The 16797-nt window shown below is 35.6% G+C and overlaps 1 protein-coding gene and 1 non-coding gene across 2 annotated transcripts; one reads left to right on the forward strand and one right to left on the reverse strand.

Moving 5' to 3' along the window:
• Positions 1-249: 249 nt before the first annotated feature.
• Positions 250-13422, reverse strand: LOC119836511 (4-coumarate--CoA ligase 1-like). Its single transcript, XM_038361877.1, has 9 exons — positions 13306-13422; positions 7400-7607; positions 5829-6168; positions 5135-5297; positions 4250-4389; positions 3495-3621; positions 2844-3065; positions 2007-2177; positions 250-479 (listed from the first exon to the last, which is right to left on the reverse strand). Exons 1-9 carry the CDS (start codon positions 13420-13422, stop codon positions 354-356), a joined length of 1614 nt encoding a protein of 537 aa, XP_038217805.1. The 3' UTR covers positions 250-353.
• A 3055-nt stretch (positions 13423-16477) lies between these two features.
• LOC119836556 lies at positions 16478-16584 on the forward strand. The gene has a single exon (XR_005288102.1). It is a non-coding gene; the product is annotated as a U6 spliceosomal RNA (small nuclear RNA).
• Positions 16585-16797: the final 213 nt, after the last annotated feature.

A 16797-nucleotide genomic window follows, 5' to 3' on the forward strand; every position in this document is an offset into this window, starting at 1 on the left:
AGGATATGGGCCTCCGGCTCCCCCACTCACCGTACGAAACACAATAGCATGCTATTATTTCACGCCGGTTTTCTGTGGAAGTGTGGTACTTCCCTGATGCGAGCTGGCCCAATTTGTGCCGCGCGTGCTCAACTCCCACATCAATTGAAATCCGACAATGATATTAACCGAAACTTATAAAGAATATGCTATACATTTCTGATTTTGCATAGAGCATCCACGTTTGACACAATAAATCAAAAACGCATATATCAACAACCTCTTTTATTATAACAAAATAATTTCATAACAAAAGCTCATAATACCATCCCCCTGAACATCGAACTTCGAACCATTACAATCCCCACCTAAAACTAAATTTTGCTCTTCACAGCGCCGACCATTTTACGCAGCTCCTTCCTGAGAATCTTGCCCGTTGGATTTTTCGGTATTTCATTTATAAACCTCACGCCGCCGCGCAAATGTTTTGGGTTTGATAACTGAAACAAACGAAAAATGGGCTACTGAAAATCAGCGCTGCGCATTACGCGTAGCACATACTGAGTAGTTACCCTTTTTAGCACCACACCGTTTAACATAAGTTCACTTTTTAATTTTAATTTTAATTTAACTGTGTGTAAATGTGGTGGTGGTAAATAAACATTATTTCTTTCTTTCTTTCTTTCAAAAATGTTTCGCCGTCGGATGCGAGATAATAAAACAATATCACACTAATATTTGAATAATGAAAGTTTAAGATATCCCAAGGGATTAAATGATCCCTGAAATGATCGCTAAATATGTTTGGATGATTGTCCGTCAATCAAGCTGGAACTACTGAACTGATGTTGATCAAATTTGATATACTGGCGGGTATGAGTTGACTTGGGTGATAGGAATTTTATCCCGATTAAATGCGCCTTTGGAATAGAACAGGAATCTTGATATCCGAGCGGAGCCGGGACGAGCGTCTAGTGTACCATATTTATTTATTATACGTAAGTGGATCATACATGATTTCTGAAGACAGAACCTATCACACTAACGCTACATTACAATTAAATGCCATACTTAATCTCTATATATTCAAAATTCTCGCGTCACAATGTTAGTTACCATACTCCTCTGAAACGGCTGGACCGATTTTGAAAATTTGTGTACATATCGGGTAGGTCTGAGAATCGGCCACATCTAATTCTCATTCTAAATGATAAGAGTAAGACAGAACAGTCTTTGCCGGGCCAGCTAATCCTACTAATAATAAAGTTTGTAAGGATGTGTGTGTGTTTGTTGCTCTTTCACACAAAAACTACTGAACGGATTGCAATGAAATTTGGTACGTAGACAGCTGGACAACTGGAATAACATATAGGCAACTTTTTATCCCGATATTTCTACAGGATACGGACTTACGCGGGTAAAACCGCGGGGCGCAGCTAGTATTATATAAAGTAACATGATTCAATACAATTGCCATGGAACTCCCCCGTCTATTATCAATATTGTAACTACCCTTAGAATCCCGTTTTATCGCTTACTAATAACGTCTCTGATAGCGTATTAGACACAAGACGCTACACAAGGCATTTCGTATGTCAGATAAACTAAACAGCACATAGCCAGAAGTTGTAAAACAAAATAAAGTATTCTCTTGTGTTTGATTTTACGCGAGTATTATACATTTAAAATTAAAAACATTTAAACGGATTTTAAACGCGATTTATTCATTATATTATTAACCCGACGTTTCAAACACTTTACAGCGAGCGTGGTCACAGGGAGACTGATGAGACACGGGGAGTAGTAGTATAATGAATAAATCCCGTTTAAAATCCATTAAAAAGTTTTTAATTTCTAAAACAAAGTATATTGTGAATGTTGATAACTTAAAACAATAATGATAATTCAGGCGTAGCATCATCGCCCTAGCAATGTGGTAGCTCACCATAAACTCTCATTATTTCTAGAAAAGAAGACAAAACAATATTTCCATCCCCAAAAACCCAAAACGTTACATCCTCACTCACCCTTTCAGCCACATAATCCTGTATTTCCTTCTCGCTCAGCTTGGCACCAGGCTGCAGCACCACGAAGGCTAGAGGCAGTTCACCAGCAGCAAGGTCAGGTAGACCTACCACGGCTGCTTCCCTGATGCCGTTGTGTTGTAGCAGCACGGCTTCTATTTCTGCTGGTGGTACCTGTAAGGCAATTAATTATTGCAAAATGTATTAAAAGCTAGATAGAGTATTCTCTGGGAGCTCGGCAGTGTCCCCGTTATTCGAATAAAAAGCACGGCACGGGATGGCTGTTTTCTTGAAGCAATTGTGTTAAAGTTCATTATTACTAATTTACAGTGGCGTAGCTATCATGGGGCCAGGTGGTGCAGTGCACCAGGGCCCCGGAGCCCAGGGGGCCCTCTAACTTCAGCTTTGAAAGAGGGGAGGAAGGCGGAAAGAGGGGAGGAGGGCCCGATTCTTTCCCTATGCACCAGGGCCCTTGTCCCCCTAGCTACGCCACTGCTAATTTAAAACATAGAATGGTGATAGATTACCTGAAGTTGGGTAACAAATTAAGACGGGAGGTCTCTCAAGCCGAGACTGAATAAATAAATAACGATTTGGTATAACATGAATCTTATAACAGTAGAAGAACTGCGTTTCGAGACTTAGTTTTTTATAAGTATTTTTTCTCTCGCACATTACTTTTAATCTATACTAATATGAAGCTGAAGATTTGTTTGTATGTTTGGTTTAAAGCACTTATCTTGGGAACTAGAACAATTTAAAAAAATTATATCACCGTTGAATTTAGTAATTTAGGCTATATAAGTATCACAGGCGTTTTCTTTTTTTCAATTAACTCACCTGATACCCCTTAAACTTGATCAACTCCTTTAACCTGTCCACTATATAGAAACACCCTTCATCATCATAGTACCCCAGGTCCCCAGTTCTGAAGAACCCTTCATCATCGAAGTCATCCCGCCTATCCTTGTTCAAATATCCTTTCATCACCACCAGGCCTTTAGCACAGATTTCACCTTCTTGATTTGGACCAAGGGCTTCTCTTGTTTCTGGGTTCACAACCTAAAAAAAAACCAATATTTTAAAGAGGAAAGACAGAAACATTAAAACGTTAATTTGTATATATTTTTTATGTATATGTAACTAACTACTTGAGACTCGATTTTGACCCACTTTAAACAAACAGATTCGTATCAAGGATCGATGACTATACATTAATATCATGAGTTTAACTGATTAGGATCGACAACATTTAATAATTTCTTTCCTTACTATGCTTGTTTCGTTCGGAGCTGGAGGTACGTATCCTTTTCTTCACCCTTCCCAGTCCATTCCTTTATTCCCACCGTCAATTCTTTCTTTATTCTTAACCCCTCAAAACCTGGCAAGACATTAGCACCGACCCTACAAATGTTCATGGGCGGTGGTGATCGCTTACCATCAGGCGATCCACAAGCTCCGCTGTCGGCTATTACATAAAAAAAAACTTACTTTCAATATAACATTCTCCACTACATTACCAACGCTGCCCATCTTGTCAAAATTCATATTAAAGGTCAAAGCAAGCGTACATTCAGTTAGACCATACCCTTGCAGAATAGCTACGACATTTGGGAACCTAAAATACATGAAAATTCGTTTATTTCGCCAAACATTTTTGATAAAACATACAATTTAAATTACATATCGAGAAATTTAGAAGCAAAATGCTGCGTCTCAGCTATTGCTGCCCAGGACTCTAGAATATCAGACAGCGCTGATTTTCTGACGCCCTGTATAATTATTAATCATTATTAAAAATATGTTTAAGAACTATTGATCTAGAGAATTATACATTACTAGCAAACCAGGCGAACTCTGTTTCGCCACCAGATGGCTGTATGTGAAAAATCATTTTCCGGCTTTTCAGTTGAAATTTTTTCTGAATTTTCTTTGCCATAAACCTCACGGCGCCCGAGACCTTTCCAACGAATGCAAAACCGTGGAAATCGGTTCGTGCGTTCTGGAGTTATAGCGTCAGGAAGGAAAACCCGACTTATTTATATATATTAGATTATTTTAGCTACAATGGTTAAAAGATCCTTTTTTGAACGAGGATGAAATCATATCATAAATGAGGAAGTTTGAAAGAATAGAAAAGAACCACGGTTGCCACGATCCACAGAACGACGCGGATTCGAATCCGCATCCGCAATCAGGAGGCGCCTGATCGAATGTTTCCACTTGTTTATAAATTTCTAACTTACATTTTTTTACAAGATATCGCCGTCTCTTCATACAACGGCGCCGCTCCTGAGTAGATTTCGACAACCGAGCTTGTATCGTATTTCCCCTGCGCTTTAGATAACGCTGTCAACATCGCTGGTACCACACTGAGCTGGGATATCTGAAAATGGTAACAAACATTATAATATTTATTTTATTTTCCCTCAAAACTTCCAACTACAGTTGCAGAAAATGCAATCAATCAAAAATGGAGAGGACTGTTTTCTGTGGTGTATACTGTTTAGGCTTGTAGCCTTATAGATCTTCAGGCACTCAGCTAGCCTTCTATTTCCATTCAAATAAAAGTGAAGTCCCGTGTCCCCTGCTGGGGTATGGGGCAGATGATATACATCTGTTTCACTGATCGATTTTCTTTATGGACAAGTAGGTGATCAGCCTTCTGTGTCCTGCCAGACCGAAACATTTTTTTTTTATTGTCCCCACCGGGAATCGAACCCAGGACCCCTCGGTTCTACGCTCACGCGTTTACCACTGTACCAAGGAGGCGTCATTCAAGTCAAACATTCAAATAAAAACCATACAATAAAATCGCTTAATTACAATGTGAACTGTGAATTTCGTTTAACCACGAAGCTATATTACAGCTAAAAACTCTATAAATATCTCTTATACACATTCTATGACATAAATGTAGCGACAGCCTTCTGAATCGCGCAAGCGATATATTTTCCCTACAGACCATATTTTTCTAACATCATTCAATCGGGGCCTTTCCGGCCAGTCGTATAGGTCGAGGGTCTTTATTTTGAGGAATTGCCTTCGTCCACATATGTTATCTGTTAAATAGGGTCTTATTCAAGCCTTCAGAATTCAAGCAACTAACAAACCTCAGTCAATTGAATTACCTGATATTTTTCAACCGTCTTAAAATACGTGTCAACGTCAAACTTCGGTAGGTATATTGTCAATTTGCCTCTCAGGAATCCAGAGAGAGTACTGATTAAACCCATGCTATGGAACCATGGCGTTATTGAGAGACTCCTTTGGGGAGGCATTTCGAAAGGTGGTCTGAAATTATTTATATTATACAATGTATATATAAAAGGGAAATACTTTTATATAAATATACTTGCTCCCTGCCCGTTAGCCAGGTTGCAATTTAACGTAATTGAAATAATATTAATTTAAACTTAATTTTTAGTTTTATAGCATTGAAATGCTTTTTAAATGAGAAATTTTGAAAGAATAGAAAAAATTTATCACGAGGCAGGATTCGAACCTGCGTTTCTTGCCTAACCGTAGCAACGCCTAGCCTCTCGGCCACCCGTGATCCCGCCACAGTAATCGAATTTCTTCTACTCTTTCGGTTTCATGTGCCTAAGGGGCACCCCACGCCATCTATTGAGACGATTATTTTATAATTATAATGATGTTGATTTATATTCAAATTCAAATTAAAGTTATTTGCAAGAATGTAGTAACAAAGTATAGATTTTATTACAAAATTAATACATTCTTTATCATACCCATAAATTCGGTGTGTAATATAAACCATCCTCTCTCTCTGTCTCTCAAACCTTGTTAAAAAAAATTACTTACGTACAAGCTGCAAGCAAATTAAGATGGGTGATCATAACACCCTTCGGTAGACCCGTCGTGCCGGAAGAATATAAAATGAATGCCGTGTCTATCTGCCCTGCGACCTCTACGCACTGGAAGTCATCGTACCGCACGTTTTCGAAACCGGTACCGGTATGTGCCGATACCGGTTTCGCGATATCGTTATATGATAACGTGTTCGGTTGATTTTCATCGCCGTAGAGTATGATTTTCTCAAGGAATTTCAGCGATTTATAGTTTTTCGAGTGCTGTTTGTATGAAAATGGGGAAGCGAATATAAATTTCGGTTTCGCTATGTTCATTACGTGCGTGAGTTCATCTGGAACGAGAAAATATATGTATTTTTATGTGAATGAATCGTTTCACCCGTGTATCCCGTAGGAATACCGGTATAAAAAGTTGCCTATGTGTTATTCTAATTATCCATCTATGTACGTACCAAATTTCATTGCAATCGGTTCAGTAGTTTTTGCTGGACAACTGAAATAACATATAGGCAACATTTTATCCCAATATTCCTACGGGATACGGACTTACGCGGGTGAAACCGTGGAGAGCAGATAGTTACTTGATAATTTATTAAAGTGTTTTGATTATAAAATTAGTTACATTTTTTATGTTAAGATTAGTTTAAGTTCCGACAATGGATGCTTTATTCTAACGAAAACTGTCGATATCAGGGTGAACCCTCAGTTCACCCACGCGTTCGTTCTAAGATGCAGTAGCCCTTCAGGCTAGCTAAAACAAAAAAGGTCAGTTCAACTCGAACCGTCGTAGCAAGCGGAGCTCTTGAAGTACAGAATAAATTGATTTAATTATTCACAATTGCTTTTTCTTTTGCTACATCACTCAGTATTGGCGATAGAAATGGTCAAGCAAGTCGGGACGTCAACAATGCTGACGCCACTCTTTTTAAAAACAAGCACGGTCAGCATGATCTGTCAGATATACATTAATTATCTGTGTTTATAATTATAAAAATATCGTGATAATGTATCTAAAAGATAGTGTTATTATTTTACATGCAAAATAAATAAACCATGCATTTAGATACTATTAGATCGTTAAAAAAAACGAATTATGGGTTTTAGCGCTAAATTCTGCGTGTTCCATTTTCCGAATCTCTTTTTCATTTGTTTTTATGTGTCTAAGCCTCGTTGAAATTAGGATCATTAAAAGAATTTAGTCTAGAATTATAAATATAACTTTAACACACAAATTATAGGTGGCTGAAAAGACTTTTGTATAAATTTAATAATTAATATTACTTTTTCTCACTAAATTATAACGGTATTTGTTTAATTAATTCTAGCCTCAAGTGGTGTGGCAGAATATCAGCGACAGGGTCCCATTGACTCTGACATTTTTCCTGAGCCAAGACAAGACGTTTTAAGAACACAGTGCACATTTGTCTCCGGCCTGTCTTTTTTTTCTCTGTATCTTAATTTTTCTTTGTTTAATTGTCTTATTTTGTAATTGTCATGTATTTAATGTGTTCTTTGAATAAACTTTTAATGTATCTATCTATCATAAAATTATAAAAAACATACCTTTACTATAGCTCAAATTAATCGTAGTGGCAATGGCGCCAGCGCAGATTATGCCAATTAGAGTACTCCAGAATTCTCGGCGATTTTCCGAACTGATGGCTATCACGTCTCCCTTTTTCACACCAAAGCGAATGAGCGAGACAGCTATATTCATAGCCTCTTGGGCTATTTCACCGTAGAAGAGTTTCTCATCGGTCAAGCCGTTGATCTGGAAATAAATCATCACCATCATCATCAAAAGCATCGTACCCATCATCATAAAATATATCATAATTACATCAACAACAACGTTATACTCATCATCAGAGCATAATAACCACCATCAACGTCATCATCATCACCACTGACACCGTCAACACCATCGTCTTTATTCGGTATCATATCTTAAGTAGCTATGCGATTCAACTAACAAATCGAGTTGGCGCCATTTGTGACGTCACGTGTATTAAATAAATACAAATTAATATAATCCATGTTGAGAAATATCGTTTGATATATTATAATAATTATTAGGAAAGAAAGGATATAGGCCCCCGGCTCTAGTCAAACTCTCCTAAGGAAATTTCTTTTTTTAAGTTTAACTTTGACATTTGAAGTGATAGGGCCGATGCAAATGCGTTGCCTGCTTTTAAGGGATAAAGGATGAAAAAAGGATTGACGACAGTAATAAGGGAACATAATATTATTAGGAATTAGAAACTTTTTAACGGATTTTAAACGAGATTTATTAATTATATTATATAGAGTCTCCCCGTGACCACGCTCGCTGTAAAGTGTTCGAAACGTCGGGTTAATAATATAACGAATAAATCGCGTTTTAAATCCGTTAAAAAGTTTTTAATTTCTTAATGTATAATACTCGCGTGAAATCAAACACAAGAAAAGAATATAATATTGTTAAAAAAATTTTTCTATTCTTTCAAAATTTCTCATTTATAAAGCATTTCAATGCTATAAAACTAAAAATTATATTGTTAATTTATTTTTTCTTAATTTTTCAAAAGACTACCTGTCTGCGTGCCTTTCGCTGTAATATATTTTGTCCTTTACCCAACGGCTGTCTGGTAGAGATGGCTTTTAGACATAAGGCCGCCATTTGTATAGTATTAAGTTGCTGTTTATTTTATCTCTGTTTTATATTTATAAATGTGCAAAGAATAAATAAGGAATATTGGGAAAAGTGTATCCAGCAGTCTGGCTAAACACAGTAACATAGTATAGTACTATTTCTCGACGATGTCCTTTGGAGGTATGGTACCGTCCCCAGTGCGAACTGGCCCAATTTGTGCCGAAGCGTGCTCGACGCCTACACTCAAATCGTGAGACACTTAAGTACTTGATAGCACGTCATGTGCAAAGGGATACTTGAAATAGAATAGTAGTAGTATTTGTAAGTAACAATAATTGTTTAATTGTTTACACGGTTTAATTTTTAGTTTTATAGCATTGAAATGCTTTTTATAAATGAGAATTTTTTTTGAAAGAATAGAAAAAATTCGATCACGAGGCGGGAATCGAACCCGCGTTTCTTGCCTAACCGTAGCAACGCCTAGCCTCTCGGCCACCCGTGTCCCGAATCCCGCCCCGTGATCGAATTTTTGTATTCTTTCAAAAAAAATTTCTGTTTACACGAGTGTTATGGAACTCTCCTGTAAACCGCGACTGCTTATGAAGGTGGATTGCAGTGTTTTCTTGTGTTTGATTTTACGCGAGGTTTATACATTTAGAAGTTTAAGACTTTAACGGGTTTTAAACGTGATTTATTCCTTATTTGACCCGTCGTTTCGGGCACTATACAGCGAGCTTGAATAAGATGTTATATGTAAACAGTGTTTGAATGTCGTGTTAAACAGTATAATGAATAAATCGCGCTTAAAATCCGTTAATAATTTTTTGATAACTTCTATAAGGTGATATTTTGAAAATACGTAACATTTGTGTTTTTGTATGTAGGTTTGTATTATATCTAACAAAAACTATAGGTCTGATTTCAAAATGATTACAAATAGAATAGTTTCCTTAAAAGTTTCCTATTTTTTATAAGTGTAGATAGGCCTCGAAAAATATGAAAAAATTGGGGGATCCCCTCGCTGCCTACGGATAGCCGCCCCTGAATTATTTATTTATCACTCCATAGTATAAAAAAGTTGCTTTTCTGTCCCTATGTCCCTATGCACGCTTAAGTCTTTTAAACTACGCGACGGATTTTGATGGGGTTTACTACATAGAGTGATTACAGAGGAAGGCTTATGTATTAAACATAAGCCTTCTCACATCTATTAAACTATTGAATTAACGCGTACGAAGCCGCGGGCAAAAGGTAGTTTCAAATAAAATATGGCCTGTAAGTTGAACTTGTAATCCTACTCCTACCTACTTACTAATATTATAAATGCGAAAGTTTGTAAGGATGTGTATGTGTTTGTTACTCTTTTACGCAAAAACTACTCAACCGATTGCAACGAAATTTGGTACGTAGACAGCTGGACAACTAGAATAACATATAGGCAACTTTTTATCCCAACATTCCTACGGGATATGGAGTTACGCGAAACCGCGGGGCGCAGCTAGTGTTCAATAATCATAAAAAATTACGTTAAAAACCACCCAGTGCTTTTTACATGACTGACGCACATACAAATGGTAAATTTACCAACCATCGTTTTGTTATCATAAAACATCAGTATAACAATTAATTTATAGTTTTAATGGAATATGACGTATGTATAAAAACGAAAAAACTCACATTTAAAAGAAAAAAGGACGCTTTCGATATTTCCTATTATAGATAAGTTATCGATTGTTAATTATTTTTTTAATTTAAATGCAAGAAGTTTATTTTAATTATTAAAATTTATCTAATACTAGACGCTCGTCCCGGCTCCGCCCGGATATCAAGATTCCCGTTTTATCCCAAGAAGCATTTAATCGGGATACAAAGTATCCTATCACCCAAGTAAGCTCATACCCTGTCTGTACATAAATTTCATCAAAATCCATCCAGTAGTTTCAGTGTGATTGACGGACAAACATCAAAAAAAGCAATTTTTCACATCTATACTAATATTATAAATGTTTGACGCACTAATCTCAGGAACTACTGGTCCGATTTGAAATTTTTTTTCAGTGTTAGATAGTCCATTTATTGAGGAAGGCTATACATGTACCACAGGTGAAGCCGGGGCGGACCGCTCGTTTATAATATTAGTGTGATTATCAATGCGAAAGCCCATATAATGCCCTATGGGAAATAATTTTTAAAATGTCATTTAAACATTAGAAGAATTATTCATGAAGATTATTTGATAAATTAGTACTAACTTACTTAGTTGGTATTTAATATATTTGTTCTTTATCTGTTTATTTGAACCTACATTCAGTGTTAGCGCCATCGGTGTGATTTATGTATGCGTATTTATCCTACTATCCTACTAATATTATAAATGCGAAATTTGTAAGGATGTGTTTGTGTTTGTTGCTCTTTCACGCAAAAACTACTGAACCGATTGCAATGAAATTTGGTACGCAGACAGCTGGACAACTGGAATAACATATAGGCAACTTTTTATCCCGATATTCCTACGGAATACGGACTTACGCGGGTGAAACCGCAGGGAGCAGTTAGTATTATTATATAATATGTTTTCAGGTGTGAGTATTTAGATATATATTTTTATATTGTATATATGTAGTATTTTATATGTATTTGGTGTATGTATGTATTTGTGTATATGTGTAACTATGTATATATTAATACATATTTATGGTTTTTCTATACATTTCTATTACATTTATTTTATAGCACCTTTTTCCCTGTGTTCTTTTACTAAATATGAATAGCGTCTCCTTGTCCACCAGGTTGTCTGGAAGAGATCGCTTTTTTAGCTATAAGACTGCCTGTTGTGCTTTTATAGAGTTTATTTATAGAATTTACTTCTATGACTTGGTGCACAATAAAGTACTTTGATTTGATTTGATACTTAAAACAAGTAAACCAATTATTTCATCTAACGATTTCTATACCACTGTAATATACCTCCACGAGCGAAGGCACTCAAAAAAAAAATCGATTAAGAAAGTTTATCAAGAAATTTTTATCGTATGTATTATATCGTACTTGTAATAAATATCTACATATATATACTATTCCACAGATAATATAATACTATAGACTATACAATAATAAAATGGAATTGTTTGTTTCACGCGAATCCAGAAACTATTGGATTTTATGTAGATTTATAATATGTAATAGCTAGATTTGTATAAGGTTGAGTTCTTTTATCAGCTGCGCCCCGCGGTTTCACCCGCGTAAGTCCGTATTCCGTAGGAATATCGGGATAAAAAGTTGCCTATATGTTATTTCAGTTGTCCATCTATCTACGTACCAAATTTCATTGCAATCGGTTCAGCAGTTTTTGCGTGAAAGAGCAACAAACACACACACATTCTTACAAACTTTCGCACTTACAAACTTTCGATATTCCTACGGGATACAAACTTACGCGGGTGAAACCGCGGGGCGCAGCTAGTACGTTGATAATACTAGTATAATATGTTATCTGTGATAACACGTTGATGAAAATACCTAAAAAGTATAAAAATTTAATACAAACTTTTCCTCATTCTTTAAGGAAAAATATTAAGTTTTGAATAGAGTTTTGGTTGTGCATTGATATATTAGCCAATCAATCAGATACTAAGTTAATCTGTCCACAGTTCTTGATTTGATATAATACTAGCTGCGCCCCGCGGCTTCACCCGCGTAAGTCCTATGTTTTAGAATAACCACGTCAAATCAGTAACGTAATTTTAAAGATTTAATTATACAGACACATAAACAGCGGAAAGGTTCTATACTATGTAGTGATAAGGCTTTTGACTGACCGTCCGATCTATTTACAAACAAATACAAATAGGGAAACTTAAAAAAATAACACGATAATAATATTATAGGATTAATACAATAGGTATATTTTTTTTTCCTGCTACAATCGGCTGTTTTATGATATGTAATGATGACAAACGTTATTTCCAAAACTTAGACTAGCTTTAGCACGCATGTTGCTTGCATGATATTAAGCTAATACCTATAGCCGTCTCCTTGGTACCGTGGTTAACGCGTTAGCTAAACCGAACCGGGTACCTTGGTTCAATTCCCGGTGGGGACAAAAAAAATGTCTCGGTCTGGCAGGACATAGAAGACTGATCACCTACTTGTCCCATCTGCCTCTGCATCTGCCCCATACCACACTAGGGGACACGGGACTTCAATTTTTATGTTTTCTATATTATATGTCGGATTATCTCCTGAACTTTATTTTGATTTGTTTATGCGTTTTCACATCGAAACATTTAATTTTATATTACTAGTAAGTACCCGGATGCAAAAGTAGCTCATGCGCAATTCAGACTTTAGTCTATCCAGGTATCAAATTTTATACAGATCAGCTGTTATTACCTAAAATCATTACAAACATACATCCATACATCCTCACAAACTTTTATGTATAGCACGATATAATTAAATAAATAATAACATTATATTTGTAAGATTAATTCAAACAGCTTCTCAAAATCTCAATGAATAGTAAATATTCGGGATTATAATGATAAGGCCCGTTTCCCTTTCCTCACCCTTCCCAGTCCATTCCTTCTTTCCAGTTGTCAATTCTTTCTAACCCCATAAAAGCGGGCAGCGCATTCGCAGAGACAGTGCATCTGCTCATGGGCGGTGGTAATCGCTTACCATCAGGCGAACCACCAGCTAGCTCAGTTGCCCGCTGTGACATTAAAAAATGCACTTTGATCTTAATAAAAACACAAAGAAAAACCAGTAACATCACAGATTACTTAATACTCTAGTTGTTATAGCTAAAACAATATAAATGCTATGTAATACATACCAAGGCCACTTCATTTTCGAATTCTACGAGTTTTTTTAAAACGAATTCGCCAAAATTCAAAGTAATATAAATGCTCCGAGTGCTCGCTCCGTACATATATTTTGGATTTTTGAACATTTTTACACGATTCTATTGCACTAACACAAATGACATGTCACCTAGACCGGCTGTAAACAGCGACTGAGGGAAAACGAGTCGAGAAATCGGTTTCGCGTAGTCTTATGTATTTTAGATACGACAGGCGTTTTGATCACAGATAACATTCTATGCGTGTATTGCGAAAACTCGATGAGGGTTGGATCGTTTTGGGTATTTTAGATCTTAAATTTGGGAAGGTTAAAAGGTCACGGTCAATCCAGCGCATCGAATAGTCTCACCCACCATTATTTCGTGTATGTGATATCCCAGAAGACTACATGGACAAGGTATATGCTTATACAATAAAAATCCTCAAAGTATTAAAGAGTTTAGTAGTGCTAAATTCAAAAACTACATTAAAAATCAGTCAGACTTCAGAGAGCCTACAAATGAAGCCTACTTAAGAACCACAGGACAATTCTTTGGCATCATTGTCATGTACATATTACATATATAGAAATAAAATGTAAAATAGACCTTTTAAACGAATAACTACAGAGTTCCTTGACGGCTCTTCTCTAGTAACCGGTGGTAAATATTAAATCTAAGTTATGACGACCCAAAAGTGCTTCTATAAGAAGTCTAATTGAATAAATAAACGTTTGAGTATGAGTTTAACTGGCAGAATAAATATTTCCAATCACTACATTATAAATCATTCGTGGCACAAATGGATTGACCCTGAATGTGAAAATCGTCGTCACTACATAGTATAAAACAAAATCGTTTTCCGTTGTGTCTTGTGTATCTTTAATCATTAAAGATACGCAACAAATTTCGTTGGGGTTTTCATAGTAGATAGAGTGATTGAATTGGAAGATTTATATGTATCCTGTAGAAATATCTTGATAAAAAGTTGCCTATATGTTATTCAAGTTGTCCAGTTGTCTACGTATCAAATTTCATTGCAATCAGTTCACGTGAAAGAGCAACAAACACCCACACATCCTTACAAACTTTCGCATTTATAATATTAGTAGGATAACATCTACTTGACTAATCCGATCGCGCATCCAATTTGCGATATCTATGTTACGAAATGCAAAATAAATAAGCAGATATGTTTGTTTCTTTCTGATTCGTTACTCATATATTACTAACAGTCCGCCCCGGCTTCGCCAGTGGTACATATATAGCCTATAGCCTTCCTCAATAAATGGGCTATCTAACACTTAAAGAATTTTTAAATCGGACCAGTAGTTCCTGAGATTAGTGCGTTCAAGTCTTTAGTATTATAATATTATAATAGTATAGATATATAGCACAATAATATTATTATCATCACTACATAGTATAAAGCAAAATCGCTTCCCGCGTCTGTATGTATTTATACTTATATTTCGAAAACTACGCAACGGGTTTTGATAGAGTTTTTTAATAGATAGAGCGATCCAAGAGGAAGGTTTATATGTATTTAACGCGTGCGATGCCGCGGGCAAAAGTTAGTAGATAATAAATTAAGTATAAATATGTTAGCTGAGGTATATTGTATTTAAGTACTGATATACTTATGCACATCAGCGACCTACCAAAAGCCTAAAAGAGAAAAAATATAATACGTTGCAAAAAATAAAATAAAACAATGTTATAATGATATTAATACTTAATAATTCATTGCCTCTGTTATTGTTTCCTCTACCACAGATAATATAATACTACAGATAACATAAAACTATGATAATATTAAAGTCTTTACTAGTACTCTACAAGTTTGTTCTGTTTGCGTCAGCGTTATCACATTGATAATTAAATGACCTGGTGTATTTTCATCCGTTGTTACAATGTAGACTAGCTTATGCTTGTGGCTTCACTCGCGTACAATTTAAATGCTCTAGAGTGTAGATGTATAACCATTTCTAGTTTTACTTATAAAAGAGCTTTCAGGCGCAGACAGTGAAAATTAACAGACCAGTAGGATCCTAGAAAGTTAAGAAGAAAATGCGTCAGGAAGACTCGATCTCCTTAGGCAGTATATTATCTAATATATAAAATTCTCGTGTCACAGTTTTCGTTGCCATACTCCTCCGAAACGGCTTGACCGATTCTAATGAAATTTTGTGTGCATATCGGGTATGTTTGAGAATCGGCTAACATCTATTTTTCATACCTCTAAATGATCAGAGTAAGGCAGAACAGCGTTTGCCGGGTGCAGCTAGTCTTAATATATAAAATTCTCGTGTCACAGTTTTCGTTGCCATACTCCTCCGAAACGGCTTGACCGATTTTGATGAAATTTTTTGTGCGTATCCGCTATCTATGAGAATCGGCCAACATCTATTTTTCATACCCCTAAATGATAAGAGTAAGGCAGAACAGCGTTTGCCGGGTGCAGCTAGTTATTATATATATTTAACATATTAGTACTAGCTGAGGTGAAATCTACAATTATTTTCAAATTAATTCAAGTACACACCTACTTTTGTATGAGACTGTGTATCTTTAGTTTTTTTACATCAACAGTTGTAATACAAAACGTGTATCTTTGTATTACAAACATATGTTTATCATATTATTCTTCTCTACGAAAAAGGTTACCGGCGTCGCTAGGGGAGTAACCACCAAATGGGTATTGCCTAACAAACACAAAAAATAATCAAATCATTAGAATTTTTTTCGAAATTTGAAAATCCACAAAGTTGTCAAGTAATAAAGTCAACAATAATATTAATTATAGTTGAATTCCTTTGTTTCGGTATTGAGACGTCGACTGAATAAAAATTGTTGAAAGCGCCCTCTATTAAGCTTTGGGCGCAAGTTGTGACATTCTTCACGACACAATATTAAGACTGCTAAGTGTCGCAAATAAACGATAGATGGCATTGCATAAATATTTATTTCTGAAATTTTAATTTTTGTAGATAAACCGTCGGAGATAATGAAAAATAAATAACCAAAAACTCTACAAATAAAAAATAAAACAAGGTATTTTACACTTTATAAATATAAACAACATCAATGAAATTTTGTTCTGAATCGCGCTGTTGATATTTTTTGCATTAATGAGTATATAACAGTATGTTCTACACTAATTGTCGTACTCGCTTCGGCAGTACATATACTAAAATTGGAACGATACAGAGAAGATTAGCATGGCCCCTGCGCAAGGATGACACGCAAAATCGTGAAGCGTTCCACATTTTTTGGAGATTTCAGTTTTAATATCACTCATCATTTAAATTAAACCTTTGAATTGTCTTTTGTAAATAAATAATAATCCAACTAATGTTTCTTCTGACTCAATACTCTTGCCTGATTAAAATTTAAAACATTGTAATATCTGCCTAACTAATTCAACATTTCTGGTAATAACTAGTAGCTACTTGCTATAATCTATATTCGATAATTCCGTGGGTT

This window comes from Zerene cesonia, chromosome 24 (genome assembly GCF_012273895.1).
Source record: "Zerene cesonia ecotype Mississippi chromosome 24, Zerene_cesonia_1.1, whole genome shotgun sequence".
NCBI classification, from domain to species: domain Eukaryota; kingdom Metazoa; phylum Arthropoda; class Insecta; order Lepidoptera; family Pieridae; genus Zerene; species Zerene cesonia.